Source organism: Bos grunniens, chromosome 17, assembly GCF_055505025.1.
Source record: "Bos grunniens cultivar Pamir isolate PY7600 chromosome 17, Bosgru_T2T1.0, whole genome shotgun sequence".
Taxonomy (NCBI): domain Eukaryota; kingdom Metazoa; phylum Chordata; class Mammalia; order Artiodactyla; family Bovidae; genus Bos; species Bos grunniens.
The window spans coordinates 69,839,269-69,858,324 of record NC_141181.1 but is presented as its reverse complement, the minus strand read 5'-3'; the positions used below and the strand labels follow the sequence as shown (position 1 = coordinate 69,858,324).

Here is a 19,056-nt window from a genome sequence, read left to right as displayed (position 1 = left end):
GAGATCATGAAAAAAGAGTTCTCTTAATCTGTGTGCAACTCACAAGCACCAGAATTTGCCTCTATTCCAGCCACACACACTTAAAGAGCCACGGACCTGGGTGCAGACGGAGGCCTGGATAACCCACCCTGAGCTGTCGAGACTGTGAGCAGCAGGCCTGGAGGCTGCTCAGCCCTTGAGCCCAGCAGGCAGGATGGCCAGGCCTGGTCTGGAAGGCAGGATTCAGATCACAAGCAGGGACAGCAGAGTGGTGTCAACACCTGAGGCCTCGGGAGGCCTGAGGAGAAGCAGACCAAAGCAGAACTGGAGTGCAGGGGAGAAGTGAGGCGTGATTCCACTGCAGAAGGGCCTTTTCTGCACTCGGAGACTAACTCAGTTTCTGTGGCACTGGAGACACCGCCTTCAGGCTGGGCACCTTGGCATATACCACCCCTTAAGCTCACTATTCAGCCTCAATTTCCCTTCCTGTAAAATGGGACTGAGAACATCTTCGTGGCGGCCTCACATGGGGCTAAAGGAGGGAGAAAGCTGTATAAACGTCAGGGATCGTTCATCCCACCCAAGCGACTGGAGCAACAACTTGGCCCATCTTGAAATCTAGAAACGTCCACGAATCAAACTACAGAGCTGGACTGTGCAAACACACACACGAGAAAACTTGTTCCCACCCCTTCCTCTCCCCTAAACCAGTATTTGTCCCCACAATCTAATCAGCAAACAAGGAGAATTTTTCTTCACTACCCAGAGAATCTAGACATTTCAAGTTACCTTGAAAGGCCAACTGTCTATAGATAGTTATTCATATCCAAAAAAAAGGGGGACATTTTTGTTCTACTGATTAAAACAAAACAAAAACACATGAGGTCAGGTTTTCCACTGATGGGTTTTCCTGCCACGATGGGACCCTAGACTCATAAACATTACCTTGACCCCAACTACTGACTCTTAGTACCTGGGAAGATACAAATAACTCAGAAATGCTGAACTCAAGTTGGAACTGGCATCAGTCCTCACATCTGGGACAGGCACAGACTCTGGAGTGCAAAAGGCCTAAGTCAGACTCTCTCTCCACTGCCTACCTGGCCCGGTGGCTCTGGATAAGACACGTCCCTCTGGCAAACCTCAGGACTCCTCATCTGTACAAGAAGACAATCCGGAACCCACCTCACAGTGTGATTTCGGGGATGAAATAAGTGAACATTTATTCATGTGTGGTCCACAGTCGACATGTCCTATGCGTTACGTCCCTTGCCTATAAGAAGACAGGGTGACACTTCTTTATAGCAAATCACTGATGACCTCTATCACTGCATGCGTAGGTGAATGTTTACACGCCAGACAGGGTAGGGAAATGGGATAAAAACATCATTTGGAAAAGGATCTCAGTTTGCTCAGTCGCCTAGCTCTGAGAACACTCTGTCCTGTGATGTGCATGGTGCAGCCGAGAGGGCCGAGGGGTACCACAACACCACACGAGACGGTCGCGTGAGAAACACAGGTCAGCTTTCCCCCCTGCCGGGAATTAAAGACAGCGATTCGATCCCCACTTAGAGGGGGAACCATCGCTTAAGGTCAGTCTCAAATAATCAAGGGCGTCACAGATTCAACTATCCTCTAGAAATCGTGTTCCAAAAAGGCTAGGAAGGACCACATGAATGCTCCAGTGGGTAACCTGAAGAGACTGCCCAGCTGAGTAAAGTGAGCAGAGTGACCTGAGTTTCAGAAAGGCAGGGCTCTCCTGTTTGCATTGACAATGGAGCCTCGCTTCTTAGACTGTGGTCCTGAGCAACACCGCCTGGGAACTCGTTAGAAAAGCTGACTCGTGGGGCCCCTCCTAGACGCCCTGCAGCAGAACTCAGCAGGATGGCGGAGCCACGTTTCAACAAGCCCTTCAGCGAATCCCAATGCTTGCTCAGGTTTGAGAATCTATTATGGTAAAGAGTGATCTAAGATCTCAAAGTTTAAACCACCCGTCCCCGGGAAACATACCAAGGCAGCCTTCAGGATCTTTCCCCCTTTCAATCCGTTTCAGTGGAATACAGTGTTAGGTATCTCACCACTAGACTTCAATTTTGAGCCCCATGCTGCTTCAGGAATAAGAAAGGCCACGGTGGGACACTTCCTGATTCTCTATTGAATGTCAAGATGGGCTCCTGAAGTGTCTGAGGAGGCTGAGTCTGCGGTGCCCCCAGGCCAAGGTCGGCAAACAGCAGACTCTAGGGAAAGTGGGAAGCAGTCTGACTCACTGAGGAGGGAGCAGGAGCCTTTCCCACATGCGGGTCCTAAGGGCTGAACAAGGTTACTGCCCCCTCAGCTCCAAATACAGTAATTTTAGCTCAACTAGAAAGCTCTTGTTTCAAGGATGTGGGGGGTTCCGACTGTGGATAGCTGCCCCAGGTCCCACAGCCACCAGGGCCAGAGGGGTCCCCAGGCCCCAGATCACTCCCTCACTCCAACCTCCCTGCTCACTCGGCCAGACTCAAGCTTTCCAAAGGTCGTGTCCACAGGGGACTCCCCTGCCAGAGTTGAAGGTTAGCCAGAGGCGTTACTTCTCCTGCTAGACTGCCTGTTTCCAAAAATCCTGGGCCAGTGGTCACACCCTCCAACCCTGGATGCCCTCCATCACTATGATGGCAGCATCTCCACCCTTCAAACTCAGCCTCTACCCTGACACCTCCATACCTGTAGTAAGACAGGAGGCCATTGCTGAGCACGAACCAGCGGCGCTGGTAGCCCTTCAGGTAGTTGGTCCACTTGAGAAGCCAGCCCTTGAAGTTGTCCAGAGGAAGTGAGACCATGGGGACAACGCCCGGCGAGCTGCTCCGGGGCACTGCCATCCCAAGGTGTGTTTTCACCTGCCCCGGGCGCGGGTCCTTTGATGCCGGCAACAACCCTGACTCAGGTTTGATCAGGGGCACGCTCCCCACTGCTGGCCCCAGCGCCGGCACCTGCTCAAAGGGGGCCTTGGTGGGGGGCCCAGGCCCCGGGTTTGAGCCCCACTCTTCCCGGGGCCCTGACCCGGTCCCCAGCGCCGGCAACAGTTCCAGTTCCTGTCTGAACCCTGGCCTGGGCTCAGACATCTTCTTGGGCTCAGGCTCCGATCCTGGCGCCCGCTCAGAAACTGGCTCCAACACCTGTTCTGACACCAGTTCCCGCTGAGGCTGGGGCACCGGCTGAAGCTGAGGCTTGGGCTCCGGTCCGGAGCCGGGCGTGGGAGCGTTCATGCTCGGCGCCGCCGTGTGGCAGGACAGGCAGGGGACAACCGTGAAGAGCGACGACAGCCCGCGGGAGCGGCCGCCGCAGCCGCTGCCTCGGCAGAGAGCGGCCGCTTTCCCCATGGAGCCCGCCGACCCGAGCGCGGCCGAGCCGGGGGGAGGGGGGACGCGGGAGGCGGAGGCCTGGGGCGGGGCCGGGGGCGCCGTCACGAGCGCGCGGCGGGGGCGCGCGCGGGTCCCTCCGCGGCCCGTGCGCCCCGCGGCGCCCGCACCAGCGCTTCGTGGTCCTCGCGGCGCGCAGCCGGCTGGACTTGAACCCCCGTCCTTTCCTTGAGTCGCCAGCTCCCGGCTCCCGGACTGGTCCTCGGAAGGCGCTCAGGAAACACTTGTGGGACGAGAGCTCGGGGAACGGGCGACACAGAAGGGCCGGCGCGCTTCGGATCACCAACCCTGCCTGTGCCCCAACCCGTGCCAGGCGCTAGGGGAACAATGATGAATGCGGAGCCCGCCGGCTCCCATCGCAGCTCTGTCCGCGGCCCCGCGCCGGCTCTCCCCGCCTCCGACCCGGGGTGGGGTCGGGGACGGGGCGGGGGTTCGCTCCACAAAACCCAGAAAATGCGCCCACAGCACAGGGGCCCAGCCGGATGACGCTAGAAGCTGAGGAGGACGCCCACCGCGCACCGCCCCCGCCCGCTGTGGCAGCTGTTACCTGTCTAGGGGTCCCTCTCCCTGCCACCAGGCTCGGGGCGGAGCCACCGCGCCCCCACCTACTGGGCCAGCTAGCCTCTGCTTCATCCAGGGCACTTCGCTGCAAGTGGCAACGAAGTTCAGACTCTCTAAAGGAACAGAGAGAGTTTAGTGGGCCAAGCGGTGTAGTACAAGGACCACCTCCAAAAGAGAAGTTCCGGACTCGGAGCTCCTGGACACCCCTGGGGAATTTTGGCTGGCCTCTGTGAAGCTTAGCCTGTGGAGTTTAACGTGTCTGTGCATTTTTCTAGAGAGGTCCCTAGTTTTCATGGGCTTCCCAAAGGAGTCTGTGATCCCAGAAAGATTAAGCACAACTGATTTTTCAGTATCTATCCCAAAGGGAAGGTCATGGTTGCCACAAACAAGGGGAAACACAGCTTGAAAGGTTGGGTACTGCGCTTCCATATTCCTCCAGACCGGACTTGTGTGTAGGCTCCCCTCTGCTGGTCCTTACCCGCCCCTCACTCACTGTCCATTTCTGGTCTTGTGAACCACCTGTGCAGGGACCAGCCCCCTACTCAAAGTGATGGCAGCAGCTGAGCAGATTGGAAGGTCCTAGAAACAGAGGCTGCAGATATGCACCCAAGCAGAAGTCCTACCATCTGGTGACTCTGAGACCCCTTCCTGGGGCACCTGCCCCTGAATGATTGATGGCCTTGCCTGAGGGTTTTTGTGAGTTCTAGGGTGCAGAAACCTACCCATCTTGGTATATCCCGCAAACACTAAGATGGGCCTCAAACTTCAATGTGCTGAGTCAAAGAAAAGTGATTGCCTCTTGGGGACAGCGGGTAGAGGGGAAGTGTGCAAGCAGGGAAGGCAGTGGGGGGCTCTCTCTGCATTTATCCCATTTTGAACCTCTTGAATATTTTAACCAAGTGTCTGTTTCACCTGTTCAAAAATAATGTTTCAAATCTCTCCAGGGAAGCTTACTATAAATTCAGTTTTCCATCCCCATCTCCCTGGGACTCCGGGTCAGTAGGTCTGAGGTGGAATTCAGGAGCATGAATTTTAGTTTTTAGTTATTTGTTTTTGACCTCACCATGCAGCATGCAGGATCTTAGGACCCCAACCAGGGACTGAACCCATGCCCCTGGCAGTGGAAGTGGGAGTCTTACACTGGACCACCAGGGATGTGCCCGGGAGCACGTATTTTAATGAGTTCCCCAGGGGTTTCTGAGTGGGTGAATCTTGGACCACATTTGTTTTAAAGGTTGTTTTTTTGTTTTTTTTTTTTAATGTGGCCCGTTTTAAAAGTCTTTATTGAATTTGTTACAATATTTGCTTCTGTTTCATGTTTTGGTTTTTTTGACCACCAGGCATATGGGCTCTTAGCTGACCAAATCCATACCTCCTACATTGGAAGGTGAAGTCTTAACCACTGGACCATCAGGGAAGTTCCCATCATGGACCACATCTTGATGGGCAGTGATGTGGAGGGAAAATCTTGGGCTTTGGGAGTCAGAGCCACTAAAGAAATCCCAGCCCAACGACTCTCATAGCTGTGGGACCTTCAGCCACTTCACTGAGCTTCCTCTTATTCATCGGTGAAATGAAAATGAAGAAAATAATCCCTGCCTCACAGGTTGACAGTAATAGAATCATGTATGTAAAGTTCATTTAACATAGTAAGTGCTCAGTAAATATTCTCTATTTAACTAAAGAGGTTCTGTGAAATGCTTGGCAAAATGAATAAAACAGGCCAGTGAAGTTTGATGAACACCATGCTTTTCGTGCCACTAAATTTAAGCATCTTGGGGTGGGGTGTGCAAGCTCCGTGTCGCCACAGCTTCCACTGCTGCCTATGGTCCTAAAGCCATGGGCACTGACCTCCCTGGCCCCTAAAGATATGTGATTTTGTGATCGCCCCAAGGGACTGGAACATGAGTTCCTTTAAAATTTATTTAATTTTAAATTTAAATTCTTTAATTTCTTCAACTTTGAGATCGTAATGCTTGCACTGTACAGAACTGAAGTAAACACATTATACTGTGAAAGAAGGACTCCCCTCTTCCTCCTCTCTGGGGCTACCATACGGATAGTTTCTTTTTTAAAAAATATATATGTTTAGTCATTTGCACTTGTATTGGTTTGGCTACATCCTTCATCTAGTTTTTGATTGAGGTGTTTTTCTTTTTTGGCTGTGCCACATAGCATGTGGGATCTTTAGTTCCCGGACCAGGGCTCGAACTCATGCCCCCTGCAGTGGAAGTGTAGAGTCTTAACCCCTGAACCTCAGGAAGTTCCAAGTGTTGATAGTTTCTACGTATCTCTCCAGAAGAGAACAGGTCTTTAAGATGAAATGTATAGTTTTCGTAAATTACATGTACATTTTAAATATAAGTTCCAACTTGTGGTAGGTTTCATTATAATCTTAAAGGGGCCCATGACCCCTTCACAGAGAACCACTGACACGGAGACTCCTAGCTCAGGGTATTTAATAAGAACCCATGTCTGCCTCCCATCTTTACTGAGACCCAAAGAGACCCCACTGAAACAAAAGTGGGACAGATTGCCAAAGTACTAAGCATTTACCAACAAACAGAACTAGAAACAAGACTTTATTTAACAAACGTTCATGGAATTCATATCATACTCGAAGTCTTCTTCTAGGCCCTGATGATGGAGCATTGAAAGAAACTTGACAGGGATTTCCCTGGTGGTCTAGTGGTTAAGACTCTGACCTTCCAATGCAGGAGCACAGGTTTGATCCCTGGTCAGGGAACCAAGATCCTACATGCCATGTGGGAGGGCCAAAAAACAAAAATAAGAGTAATAAAATATTAAAAAATAAAAAAGAACTCTGACAAAAATCCCTGTCATTCTGGAGCTTACGTTCTAATAAAAGAAGACAGAAATATGCCAATTAAATCACTTAGAAGGTGACAGATGCCATGTGGCAAAAGAGAACAGTTAAGAAGGCTTGGGAAGGTCATGTTACAATTTTAAAGATGGATCACTAAGGACTCAGTGTTTCCACTACAGAGGGCCATGAGTTCGATTCCTGGTCAGGGAACAAAGATCTCACATTGCATGGCCAGAAAGAAAGAAAGGTCACTGATAAATTGTTGGGGGCCAGAGTGAGGTACTCCGCCCGTGGCAAAAGTCATGAGGAAGGAGGCTCGACATACGCAAAGGCGGGATCGAGCCTCAGGAGTCCCCCTGGAAATCCTCGAGCATCTACCCCCATAACCAGAGCCTGCCTGCTTTACTACTTTGTGCTCATCTACACCTCTGACTTTATGGGGGGCTGTCCCCCACCACCTCTTTCAGAGAAGGAGTTAACTTAGAGCTCCAGTTAATAAAAACTCCTGGGCGTGACAAGAGTGTTTTAACCTACAAACTCCTCTGAAGGTTCTCTAGCCTGCCTGACAGGCTTGTCCGGCCACATGTGATTGCTCACAGCCTCCCAACCGTGAGAGGCACGAGATACTTTAAACCTTCTAAAAACAGGTTCCTTAGAAAAGTTAGAAAACTATTAGTATAAGTATAATGGGCTGATTAGAAATTGTATTGGTGAAGGGTTTTTCATTTGTTGAGCCAATGTTTGTTGCTAAGTCTCCATATCCCCTGCCCTTACACACATTAATGAATATATAGAAGAAATAAGTATTAACCTTTGATATTAATCATGTTAGACCTTAGGCTAAGTAAATTCTTTCCTTAACTAAAACCCACTACACCCTCATCCTATAGGAATGTAACTTTATTTGGGTGGCATCTGTTTTAAGAATAACCACCCCAGGAGAAATAAGTGTCCTGGTTGACCGCTGTCACAAGGAGAGGGTCATAAATTGTCAGCAGGCCCCCTGGCCAGAAGATGATGTAACACCCCTAAGACCTCTGTATACATTTGTATGAAGCACCTGACTTTGATAAAAGTCAGGACTGCTGACCCCGCGTGACTTTTGCATAACATCTCAGTGTATAAAAGTAGACCATGGAAAATAAAGAATTGGGATCAGTTTCTCGAAATACTGGTCTCCCCATGTCGCTCTCTCACTCTGGCTGAGTCTCCATCTGGAGCGCGGAACCCGCCATGCTTACTAATCATGCCTGGGCTTCTAAGATCCGACCGGGGAGGCCTCAGTGTCTCCTCTCCCTTGGGAGAACACCTGCGGCCTACGTAAGTGGTGCAAACTTCTTGTCTTGAAGTTTTATTGGTCTCCCGTGTAAACCAAGCTACTCAGCCTCTTTTCTCCACTGAATTTTCCTACTGAGCTATCCTCATTCTATTACTCTTTACATCTTTAATTAATATCTAATTGAAGCTATTGTATCCTGATCCTTGCCGACGCCGTCCCCGCTTCGAACTCCCTGGATCAGCGGAGGCTGGACCCCGGCAATAAATGGGAGATTTCAACAAATGCTTGGAATATGGAAAGAGGATGCGAGCTCTTACGAGGGCAACAGGTGGAAGCAGTGGCTGAGAAGTCTCTCAGCCAGCTAAACGGGAGGTGGGAGCCAGCTGACTTGAGAGAACCCAAGGAGGCTTCAGGCTCAAAGTCAACAGGTTATGGCAGAGGGTAGGAGCAAGAACAGGGAAGTGAAATGGGGGATTTTATTCCCAACTCAGTGGATATGAGTTTGAGCAAACTCCAGGAGACAGGGAAGAACAGGGAAGCCTGGCATGCTACAGTCCATGGGGTCACAAAGAGTTAGACACAACTGAGTGACGGAACAGCAGATTCCAAACTCGTCTGTGAGCTCACAGGCATTTTGTGCTGATGTTGTTTGTATGCCGCACACATAGTTTCCAGTATCCTTTTGTACCTGCTCAGTTTATAATAAACATAGACTCACATACCACCTTGAGCAGGGGTTGGGGAATAACTGCTCCAACCCACTGCCCCACCGCTCTCTACACTGAAGGTTGCAAAGTGAAGGCAACACTTCTCCCAGGCAGAAAACAGTATGTCTCTTCTCTAAAGAGACTGAATGAAACATCTGAGGCCAGCAAAGGCTGGTGGAGTGGATGTCGGCATCACAGAACAGAGCCCTCCTGACTCTGTTATTTCTGATTCTGCCCCACGCAAAGCTTCCAGTCAGATATTCTCATTCGGCAAAGGCACCAGAGGTAAGCCAAACCTAACTGCATAATGGCAGAGGAAACGTACACTGGCTTGATTAAACAGGGCACTTGCTAAGGGACATAAAGCTGGGAAAGCAGCTGACTTGGGATTTGAACTGAGGCCTTCCTTCCAAATCTGTGCTCTTAGCTACATGCTGTCCTGCCTCCCTCTTAGCTTGTACATCTCTTTCCCTGGGTAAATGGGACACAAACCAGCATATATACCTTTGTGTCTGTGGCCACAAGCTGACCTGGATTTTTCTGGCTCTGCTCAGGGCAGGAGTTGCTCAGCAGATATTTTTGGAGCATCATGTGTGCAAAGCTCTGTGCCACATCTCGGGCTTGAGAACGGAAGTGAAGAGATCAGCCACCTGCACCAACCCCCTCGGAACAGTTGCAGGCGAGAGAGCCGAAGCCCAGATAAAGGTTACTGGGGACACAGGGGGACCCAGCCAAGGCCTGCTCCGGGCTTGGCCCCTCAGCCCTCAGACCCCTGCAGAGTCAGCAGCTGGGCCAGGCTCTGAATTGTAATAACTAGTAGTACTTCCCGCTTCAACAGTGGGCTGGGCTGCGATGCGTCCATCGTCTTGTTTGTGCTAGGGGTCCCCAGGAATGAAATGACCCAGACCCTGGCTCACAGAAAGTGCCTTTGAGCAGATCCCAGCTGAGTGCACAAGCATCTGCTGACCCCTTGTGGTCACCATTGGATCTGCACTGGCCTGGCAGCAAGGGCCTAGGTTGCAGCTCTGGGACTTTCTGCCCTGGTGACCTCATTTCTCACGTCACTTTCCTACCACTTATCTCGTGGGGTCCTCCCTACAATCCCAGCAAGTGAGGAGAGCCAGAATTCCCATTCCCGCTTCACAAACGATTGGCAGCCCCCCGGGATCTAGTCCCAGATCCACCAGTAATTCCTTATCTGACCTTGGCAAGTCAATTCCCCACTCTGTCTCAGCTACCTGTTGATGAAATAAGAGAAGCGGCCTGTTTGAGGCAGCTCTGAGATTTTCCCAGTTCCCCAGACTCTCGGCAAAGAGAAGTGACTTGCTAGAGGTCAGAGTGAATCAGGGCAGAGGCACTCCCAGCGGGCAGGTCACCCCAATTCCCACAGCGGCGGGGGGCAGTGAGGGTGTCACGGCAAACAGGAGAATCAGCTTCTCCACATTTGTGTTCCGACTGTGGGCTGAAGCGCCACATGGACAGATGGATAAGTGAGTGATGGGTGGATGGATGGGAGGACAGGCGGATGGGACGAACATGTAAGAACTGTGGGATCACTCTTAGCTGCGACTGCCTCCCCTGCTCCCCAGCTATCTGCCCCTACGGTCATCTGCGGAAGCCCCTGGCAGGCTGCCCCACACCCACTTGCTGGGATCTGATGCCGCTGCCCTTGCCTGACACCCTGGAGCTGGGACCTGCCATGATGTCCCAGCATTCTCACCCAAGACTTCCTCCCTGCCGTGTCAGTGACCACATGGTCAACGGTGGTAGCCTGTGAGGAAAGTCAAGGGCCAGGGCTACGTATGGACATCTGTCACAGAGCAGTTCCTGCATCGACAATGGCTGAAATTGAGGGTGGTGCTGGAAATGAAGCTGAGCATCACTGGGGCAGCCGAATGGCAAGGGAAGAGCACGCCTTATGCATCTCACAGCCTGGTTCAAACTGAGCGACTCTGAGCAAGTTTCTTAGCTTCTCTGTGCCTCAGTTTCCTCATCTTAAAAGTGGACATGGGTCTTCCCAGGTGGTCCAGTGGTTAAGAATCCACTTTGCAATGTAGGGGGCACCAGTTTGATCCCTCGTCTGGGAGGATCCTACATGTCTTGGGACAGCTAAAGCCCACGTGTCAACTACTGAAGCCTGTGTGCCCTAGACATGCTTCACAGCAGGAGAAGCCACCACAATGAGAAGCCCGTGCTCCCCAACTAGAGAAAGCCTGTGCCCAGCAATGAAGACTCAGAGCAGCCAAAAATAAATTTTTTTTAAAGTGGGCGTGATATCTGAAGAGTACTCTTGTGAACACTGAGGTAGGATATCAATGTCTTGCGTGTAACAGATGCTTGGTAAACAGAAGTTCCCTCCTTTTGTCCCAGGTCATGGAGAAAATCTAAAGGAACCCACTGTGCACTCAGCAAGATTTTTGAACTGGGAAGTTTTTTCCAAGTGCCCTAAAGGAGTGACGTGTATCTAGTGAAAGGGCAGGAGGGAAGGAAATGCCATCAGCGAGAATTAGAGTACACCCAAAACACTAGATCCCGCTAAAAGAGTATCATTCATCTGTCCCCTGCCATCAGCATGGTTCTTCAGACACAAAGGATGTTCCACAAAGGTTTCCTGAGGACCAAACTAAAGACATCTTTTCATAGCTAATGGGCAGTGGTCAGGACTCCTGTGTCCTGTTCTCCACTTCCTGGGTGGGCGTGTGCCTCATCCACATCTCTGTAACTCTCCCTCAGCCTGTCCAGCCCAGAATGGGTGACAAGTTCCCCTTAGCCACCTGGCAGAAGGGAGACCTGGAGCTCCTTCCAGTTCTCTGTGAAACAGCCAGTCTCGGGTAACTGACGTCACAGCTGAGGTTCCACATCATCTGTGAACTCATGCTCCGGAGGGGCCCCGCCTCCATTTCTGACTACAGTGACGAAGACTGGGGGCTTATCACATGCTGTTTAGGAGATGGTCTTCACATTAGACAGGCTGAAGGTAGACTTTGTCGCTTACTAGCTGCCCAACCTTGGGCAGGATTCTGGCTCTCTGAGCCTCAATATCTCATCTATAAAGTGGGCTAATAAAATTACCTACTTTGTTGTTGGGAGGATTCAATGACTCATGTTTGAAAACAACTGAGCTCTGTGCCTGAAATATGAGTGCTCAATAAATGTGACTATGTCAGTGATTTTAGTTACGGGAATGGGATGCCAAGGGAGATTTCATTTAAACTAGGAGTTCCACCTGTGTGTGTGTGTTTGTGTGTCCACTGGACTAAAGAATCCCTAAGGCCGTCCTTAGCTTCAGGATTCTATTTCTCGAATATCTTCCTATCCAATACTCCTTCATTTCTCTCATTGATTTTCCTTCCCTTTTCTTTTCTCCTCTCTCCACAATTAGGCCACCTAATGCCCACAGGTTCGGCTGACCCCACCCACCCTCTGCACCTACCAGGCTTGGAGATGCCATCTTGTTCTTGCTTTAAGTCAGGAGTCACAAATGACACTTTTTTTAAATTAAGAAAAAAAAAAAAAACCTCACAGCTCCACCGTCACGCCCACCAGGAGCATCTGCATTGCTGTTCCCTTCTCTCCTTCACTGCTGCTAATGACAATATGATGATTTTCCCTACTACTCGAAAAACTATTTTTATGTAATTAATATATGCTTGCTTGCTTATAAATGCCTAATTTAAAAAGAAAAAAGAGCTTGGCAAATTTCTATTAAAAAAAATTAGGGGCCTCTGCAGAATTTCATTACTTCTTGTTCCTTACTTAAATGCAAAATCCTCTGGTTTTCAATGCAAATATGGGAAGATTAAGTCCACCCGTGAGTTAGTGGTTTATAAAGTGACTTACTAGGTAGACATCCCAAATCTCCCACCCATCTCACTCCCAGGGTTCCCCCAGTCTGCTGGGCCACAGCATAAGACTGCAAAGACCCTCTGCCAAGACCAGCCATCCAGAAGAGAGGAGAAGGGTGGGTGTGGCTGAAGGCTAGACAGGGGTGAGGCTTAGAGAGGCTGCATTAGGGGAAGATTTAGGAGGGGCACAGTTCTCTGGAGAAAAGAGAAGCTTGGGTGGCTTCGTGGGCCTTCAGAAGACATCAGGATCCCCGAAGCCTTTCTTTCCCCTTTCTAGGCACAGTGCCAGGGAAAAGGACTGTTGTTGAAATGAAACGAATACTCAAAATATAAGAAACACATCAAAATGCTAGCAGTGCTTGGTCTAAGGGAAGAGTTTTTGTTTTTGGCAGATGTGGTCATATTGCTTGTATAATAAAACTTAAAGTTTTAAAGTCAATTATTTCAATTAGTTGTGCTTAGCCAAGAAAACAGACAAAAACCTAGAAAAATAAGGTTTTGGCTCCCACTGAAAAGTAGCGTATTCTCAAAGGAAGACCATTAAAAGGGAAAACAGAAGCTTCGTGGACACCTGGCTCTCCATCCCTGGATGAGGACTGAGGTCCTTACCTAGCAGCTGTGGTAATGCAGAACGACCACTCCCCGGCAGCCAGGAAACCTGCTTCTAGTTCTCTGCCACTAACTTGCTGTGTGACCTTGGGCAAGTCAAGCCACCTCTCTGGGCCTGTTTCCTCATCTGTAAAGTGAGGGGACCTGGTTAACTTTAAAAAATATGTACCGTGCCCTTACTCTGGGCACTGTGCTGAAGCTGTTTTTATTAAACAAAGGAATAATCACTTAGAAAACACTGACTGCTCAGTGTTATTGGGCATTGTGGTTACAGAGGTGAACAGATGAGTAACCCGGTCATTGACATATTCACAACATGGTCAGGAAGACAGAGCAAAGAGATGGCCAACCGCACACTCAGTGCAGAGACACGTCAGCACACGAAGGGGAGGCCTCTGCCGGTGGGGTGGAGTGGCACAGGAGAGGCCTGGACTGAATCTTGGGGATCCCTGGCTCTTACCCTCAAAGGCTGTATAGTCTGATACAAGGCTGGGACAAATATCCAAACACCTACCTCGAAAGGCAGAGCAGAGCCACCACTGGTAAGCCAAGTTCAGAGAGAGGGGAACCCATGCGGCTTGGGCTGGGTTGTGGAGGGGCAGGCAGGAGGCAGATCAGAGAAGCTTGTGAGGGGCTGGTGGGGAAATGGCATTGGGATAAACCTTGGAGGGTGAAGAGAACTTCCTCAGAGCCCTGAAGATCATTCTAGATGAGGAGCCTGCAGGTGCAGCTGGGGCAGCGGGCAGGCCAGAGCGGCAGGGCTGGCAAGGCTGAAAGCTAACTGAAGGCACTGTGGTGAGAGCCCGTGGAATGATGGGCCCTGGGCTGAGTGCTCCGCAGCCTCACGCCGGTTCTCAGAGGCAGGTTCCCTCACTGCTGCCTCGTTTTTTCACATAAGGAAACAGAGGCTCAGAGAGGTTACAGACTCACAGCTGATGGACGGCAGAAACAGCCCTTAACCCAGGTCTGCCTGATGCCCCACCTTGACTCAACACTGGAATGCCAGGCAGTGGCATTACCAAGCCCTTCCCATACAAGGTACCACTGTCCCAGCACACCTGGCCTGGCATTGCACCAAACACGTGGGTACCAGAGGTCAATTCCTGCCTTAACCTTGGAAGCTGGCTCAATTCAGCCCTTTCCACTTGGGCAGCTACAGGACTATCAGGATTGCCTTCACCAGAAAAGGGGAGATGGGACTGGGCAAGAAATAGCAGCATTGCCAAGCGGCTTTGTGCTCCACTGTCCACAGGTCTCATTTATTGCTCTTCTACAATGGTGTAGACTGGCTCACTTCCAGCTTGTCTCCAGTCAGCCTAGCGTCGTCATGGCCCCAGGATGGACCACTCTGCCTTGACTAGGGTGGCTGATTTTTCCTGTTAGGCTAAGGTTTTAATGGGACCTTGTTCCCTCGGATGCTATCCAGGTACTGCCGGATGTTCGTGGATTCCCGTCGCCAGCGCCCCAACTTTCTGAGCTGGTCTGTCATGAATTTCTTTTTCAGGTGGTCATACAAGTGGTTCATCTTTTTCTTGGTCTTGTCTGCAGCTCTTATCTTACAAAAAGCAGAGGTGAGATTACTTCACAGTAAGAGAGGGATCTGTGCTGCTGCTACGAGGTGGAAAAGGAGCCAGATGAACTCAGTATTCCATCAATAACTTGGCTCACAGGGAGCTCCATTTCCCTGTTTGTAGAGGGCCTCTAGCCAGCTCACTCCTGTGGTACCTTCTGACAGTCTGCAGCCTCAGAGACTAACATCTCTGTTCGGAGAGTGGTCAGAAAGAGGGAGGGAAAAGGGTGCATCTTGTAACCCCCCTCCTTAACTCTTATCACTCAGTCCCTATTACTCACTTGGTGCCCCCCACATATTGTCGGTGACACCCCCTATGTCACACTGAACTGGACTTCTTTTTGGCCACACCACACAGCTTGTGGGATTCTAGCTCCTGGATATGAATTGAACCTGTGCCCTCAACAGTGAAGCACAGAGACCTAACCACTGAACCACCAGGGAATTCCCTACTTATTTCTTCTATTACAATATATTGCCAAAGTCCCCACAGGGCATAGCCATCCCAGTTGAGAACCATGGCCACACATGCAGGGATACCAGCCATTATCCACTGTTCTCAGAGCACTGTTCAGAGGGTTCCCAACACACTAGATATTTGCTGCCCTCCTGGAGGCCCTGAGAAATCAATGGCTGGCCAGAGCCATCTCCTCCCCTAATGGGAGAACTGTGTGTGGGAGAAACACTGCTCTAATTCCACTACACCATGCCACTGGAAGTTTAGCAGAGAGACACTCACACCTCTACTCTTCTTTTGGTCTCGGTGACATTTAAGATCTGCCACCATCTCTTAAATCTTTCCCACTGTTTTCAATGTCAGAATCTCACGGGTCCCTCCAGATTTGGTCCTGGAAAGTGGAGAGGGGCTCAAAAAAGTCAAGAAGGGTACAGCAGCTTAACTCTGGCCCCCTGCTCTAGTGGAAAAAACGGGCACATTCTCAGAGTCCATCAAGTTCACTAGTCTCTTCCTCATGCCCAAAACACTGCCTGTCCCAAGTGAGCCCTGAAGATGCATTTAATGAATTAATCAGTCAGGGCCTGTGGGATGATGACACTGTGGTTGCTCTCTTCTTCTGAGAGTTTTTGGGTAAGCAGGTCAAACCTTTCTTGTCCATAAGCAAAAAGTAGAAAAATCTCAGTTCTCATGTGGAAAAGTGGGAGATAATCCCTGAAGGTAAAAAAAAAAATGACCAAATGGTGTCAATGCCAATTCAAGCTCTAGAAGCAAGACTTGTTTTTACAGGAGATTGTAGGAATACACTCAGGGGCTCCTTAAATAGAAAGGTAATGTGTTTTGAGGGAAAAAAATCCCACAGGAACCAAGAGATGTGGAATCTTCCTTGGCTCCTTTAAACAAGGAATAGCTATGACACTTGGGTGAATCAGTAACCTGGAGTCTCAATTGTCTCCTCTGTAAAAGAGGCTTGTATTAGAGCACCTTGATGGCCTCCTACCACTTCTAAGATCTGAGAGCTCCCTCCAAGGTTTCCGGGAGAGTGAAATGAACATGGATCAAGCCACTAACACCCTCTAATGGAAAGGCTTGTGATGACTTTACCTCCATCTCATAGATTCGCTGTGCACTGAGGTTGTCACGTATTATCACCCGAGATAAGTGGCTCTTGGGTAAAAATTTTTTCACTGCTGCTTCACTGGAATTCATTAAGCTGGAGAGGGAGGAGAAGGTGGTACAGGCTTGATGGCTGGGGTCAAGACTAGAACACAACCTGATCTGATGGGATCCCGGGGTAGTGGCTGACCCTTCCTCAAGTTTCTTGGGAGAGGCACTGCCTTGTCATAACTGTCAGAGGAGCAAGGGAGTAGGCTTAGGTTTCTTCCTGTGGAGTATGTGTGCCTAAGGGGTGTTTCTTGGAAGATGCTGAGAGGAAAATAAAATCCTGAGAAGGATGTAGAAAGGTCAGAGTAATCCATAAAAGAAGTGTCAAGAGGGACTTATAAGTGTCCAAAGGAGCAGTCAACTGAAGAAAATGCAGGATGAAATGGGAGGCAAAGGTCTTAGAGGAAAGAAGCAAAGTCAGAGGGATAAATTTGAGGAGGGTTGGGGAGGGGCACTGTTCAGCCTAGGTCTAAGGGAGATCCCGGTGGGGAAGGTCAAAGGAATCAGGAAAAAAGAGAATAAAATCCCTGGACACAGGTTATGTTGGTTAATTGGGAAATTCTAAGGGAAAAGGGTTTGGGAAAAGTCTAGAAAGGTAAAGAAAGTCTGAAGTGGACAAACACTTGAGGAGACTCTGGAGGGTGAGAAACAAAAGTTGGGATGGGATGGGGTACGGTAGAATGAAGCCAGGTGCTCCAGGCTAAACTAGAGGTAATAATTTGGTTAAAATGAGGAACTGGTCAAAAATGGATAATACCAGGCATTGAGTTTTCACTTTTGATAATTTGGTGACACCATGAAGTGGTTTTGCAACTATATAAATATTTTTTGCTTACTTGAAAATAATTATTCATAATATTTTCTTTCTAAAATTTGGAAACTATTTAAATATACAATAAGGAAGCAACTAAATAAATTGTGATTAGGCCATACAATAAAATACTAAGCAGCTATGGATAAAACAGACATCCACAGTGTATGGGGGGGGGCGGGGCAAGTTTACAAAATAATAAACTTTTTTGTGACATATTCCCTCTCTACCACTAAAAAAAAAAATGCAAAAGCATGTTGCAGTATGCATTTATGAATAAATCTGAAACAATATACACCACAATGGTAGCAGTGATTGTCTCTAGCCATTCATTATGCTCATCTGATTTTTCTATAAGTGTATATTATTCTGATAGGACAATAGTACAATTTTTAAAGGATAAAACACTTTGAAGGACTAAAAAACTCTTTATCCTAATTCATTTTCAGCCCGTTTGGAACAGTGATTGTCTCCAGATTATTCATTTTGCTTGTCCATCTGATTTTTCTAGAAGTGCATACTATTTTCACAGAAAAAAAAAAAAAAAAAAGGGACAAATTTTAGAGGATAAAACATTTCGAAGGATTAAAAAAATTTCCCCCTAATTCATGTTCAGCCAGTTTGAAACTGTGCTTTTCTGAATGCTTTTACATCTACAAACAAGTAGAAAGAAACACCCTTTATCTCCCATTTATAATTTTTCGTACAGAAAAGACATGAGGGGATAGAAAAGACTCCTTTAGAGATCAAGATGCTCACAATCAAAAGTCCCCCGAATTCTGCTGGGGGTAAAAAAAAAAAGCGTAAAATACCTAAAGATACACTAAACAGTTCACCCACTCAATGGTGCACCAAATTACCAATACTTCCTGGGAAGGGGGGCGGGGGGGGGGGCGGGGAGATAAAGGCCATGACAGGAAATACTCCCTTTCAAGTAGTAATGATCATTTTGAAACATAAGGCTGCCAGAGCACGGCCTCTGTGGGAGCCTGGGCAGGGGTGCGGGGTGCGGGGGCGGGTACTCTGAGGGAGTGTGAAATGGAGGCGGCGAGGGGAAGCTGAGGTCTGTGGGGACATGGCCACGGCTGAGGGAACGAACGGCTTTCCCTGGGTCACTGTGGAAAGCAGACTGAGGAAAGCGTCAGGCCTGAGAGAACCTGGGCTTCACCCGGCTGGTAAGGAAGTTCGACTCGGCCCAGGGGGCGCTAGGAACCTTCTGGACAGACGACGTCAAGCCTGGGAGACTACAGGCCGGGCCCGGGCGTTCGGAGGATATATGGGTTGAGTTGGGAATCTCAGCCTCCTTCAGAGTCCGGGCTGAGGGCGTTCGGGCTCCGGAGAGGGTGAAGACCTGGACTGGGACATTCAGACTCTCCTGGGGTCTAAGAAAAGCCCCGGCTCTGAGGCGCCCAAGGTTCTGCAGAGCCAGGACCAAGATCCCCGCGGCTGCCTGAGGGAACAGAAGTCTGAGAGAGTTCGGCTTCCCCGTGGGTCCGGGCTCTGACGAACGCTCTGGGTACCCGGGCCGCACCTGAAGAGAACAAGCGGCTGCGCGGTCCGCGGCCGCAGGAAGCAAATCTTCGGCTGGCTCCCTACGTGAGTGTCCCGGCGGTTACTGAGCCTACTGTGCCGGAAGAAGGCCGACGCCGGGTAGGTGCCAGAACTGCTGGTCGCCTCACCGGCAACGGGCGAGTCTAGGTTCCATGTGACCGAGGGTCGGAGCTGCTGGCCAACCGCTGAGTTTTCGTCTCCCGCTTTGGCGAGCAACTCGGGAATGGGAGCCTTCTCGGGGTCCATGTTCTTCTGAGCGCGCGCAGACACGGAGTGAGCGCCTGCGCAGACGCGGTGCGCG

The 19,056-nt window shown here is 49.8% G+C and overlaps 2 protein-coding genes across 3 annotated transcripts in view; both read right to left on the bottom strand.

Annotated features, from left to right (window-relative positions):
- Window positions 1–3,668, bottom strand: part of OSBP2 (oxysterol binding protein 2) — a 122,935-nt gene extending 119,267 nt beyond the window's left edge. The window contains exon 1 of one of the 2 annotated variants that reach the window (XM_086348761.1): window positions 2,683–3,668. In XM_086348761.1, the coding sequence (XP_086204887.1) occupies window positions 2,683–3,338 (656 nt within the window). In that variant the 5' untranslated portion in view covers window positions 3,339–3,668. The remainder of the gene's footprint in view (window positions 1–2,682) is intronic. The other variant, XM_086348763.1, reaches the window with a different exon arrangement.
- A 10,768-nt stretch (window positions 3,669–14,436) lies between these two features.
- Window positions 14,437–19,030, bottom strand: C17H5orf52 (chromosome 17 C5orf52 homolog). The gene is made up of 3 exons (XM_086348759.1): window positions 18,736–19,030; window positions 16,334–16,442; window positions 14,437–14,760 (listed from the first exon to the last, which is right to left on the bottom strand). The coding sequence occupies exons 1-3, from the start codon at window positions 18,999–19,001 to the stop codon at window positions 14,590–14,592; spliced, it is 546 nt and encodes a 181-aa protein (XP_086204885.1). The 5' UTR covers window positions 19,002–19,030; the 3' UTR covers window positions 14,437–14,589.
- Between the last annotated feature and the right edge of the window lie 26 nt (window positions 19,031–19,056).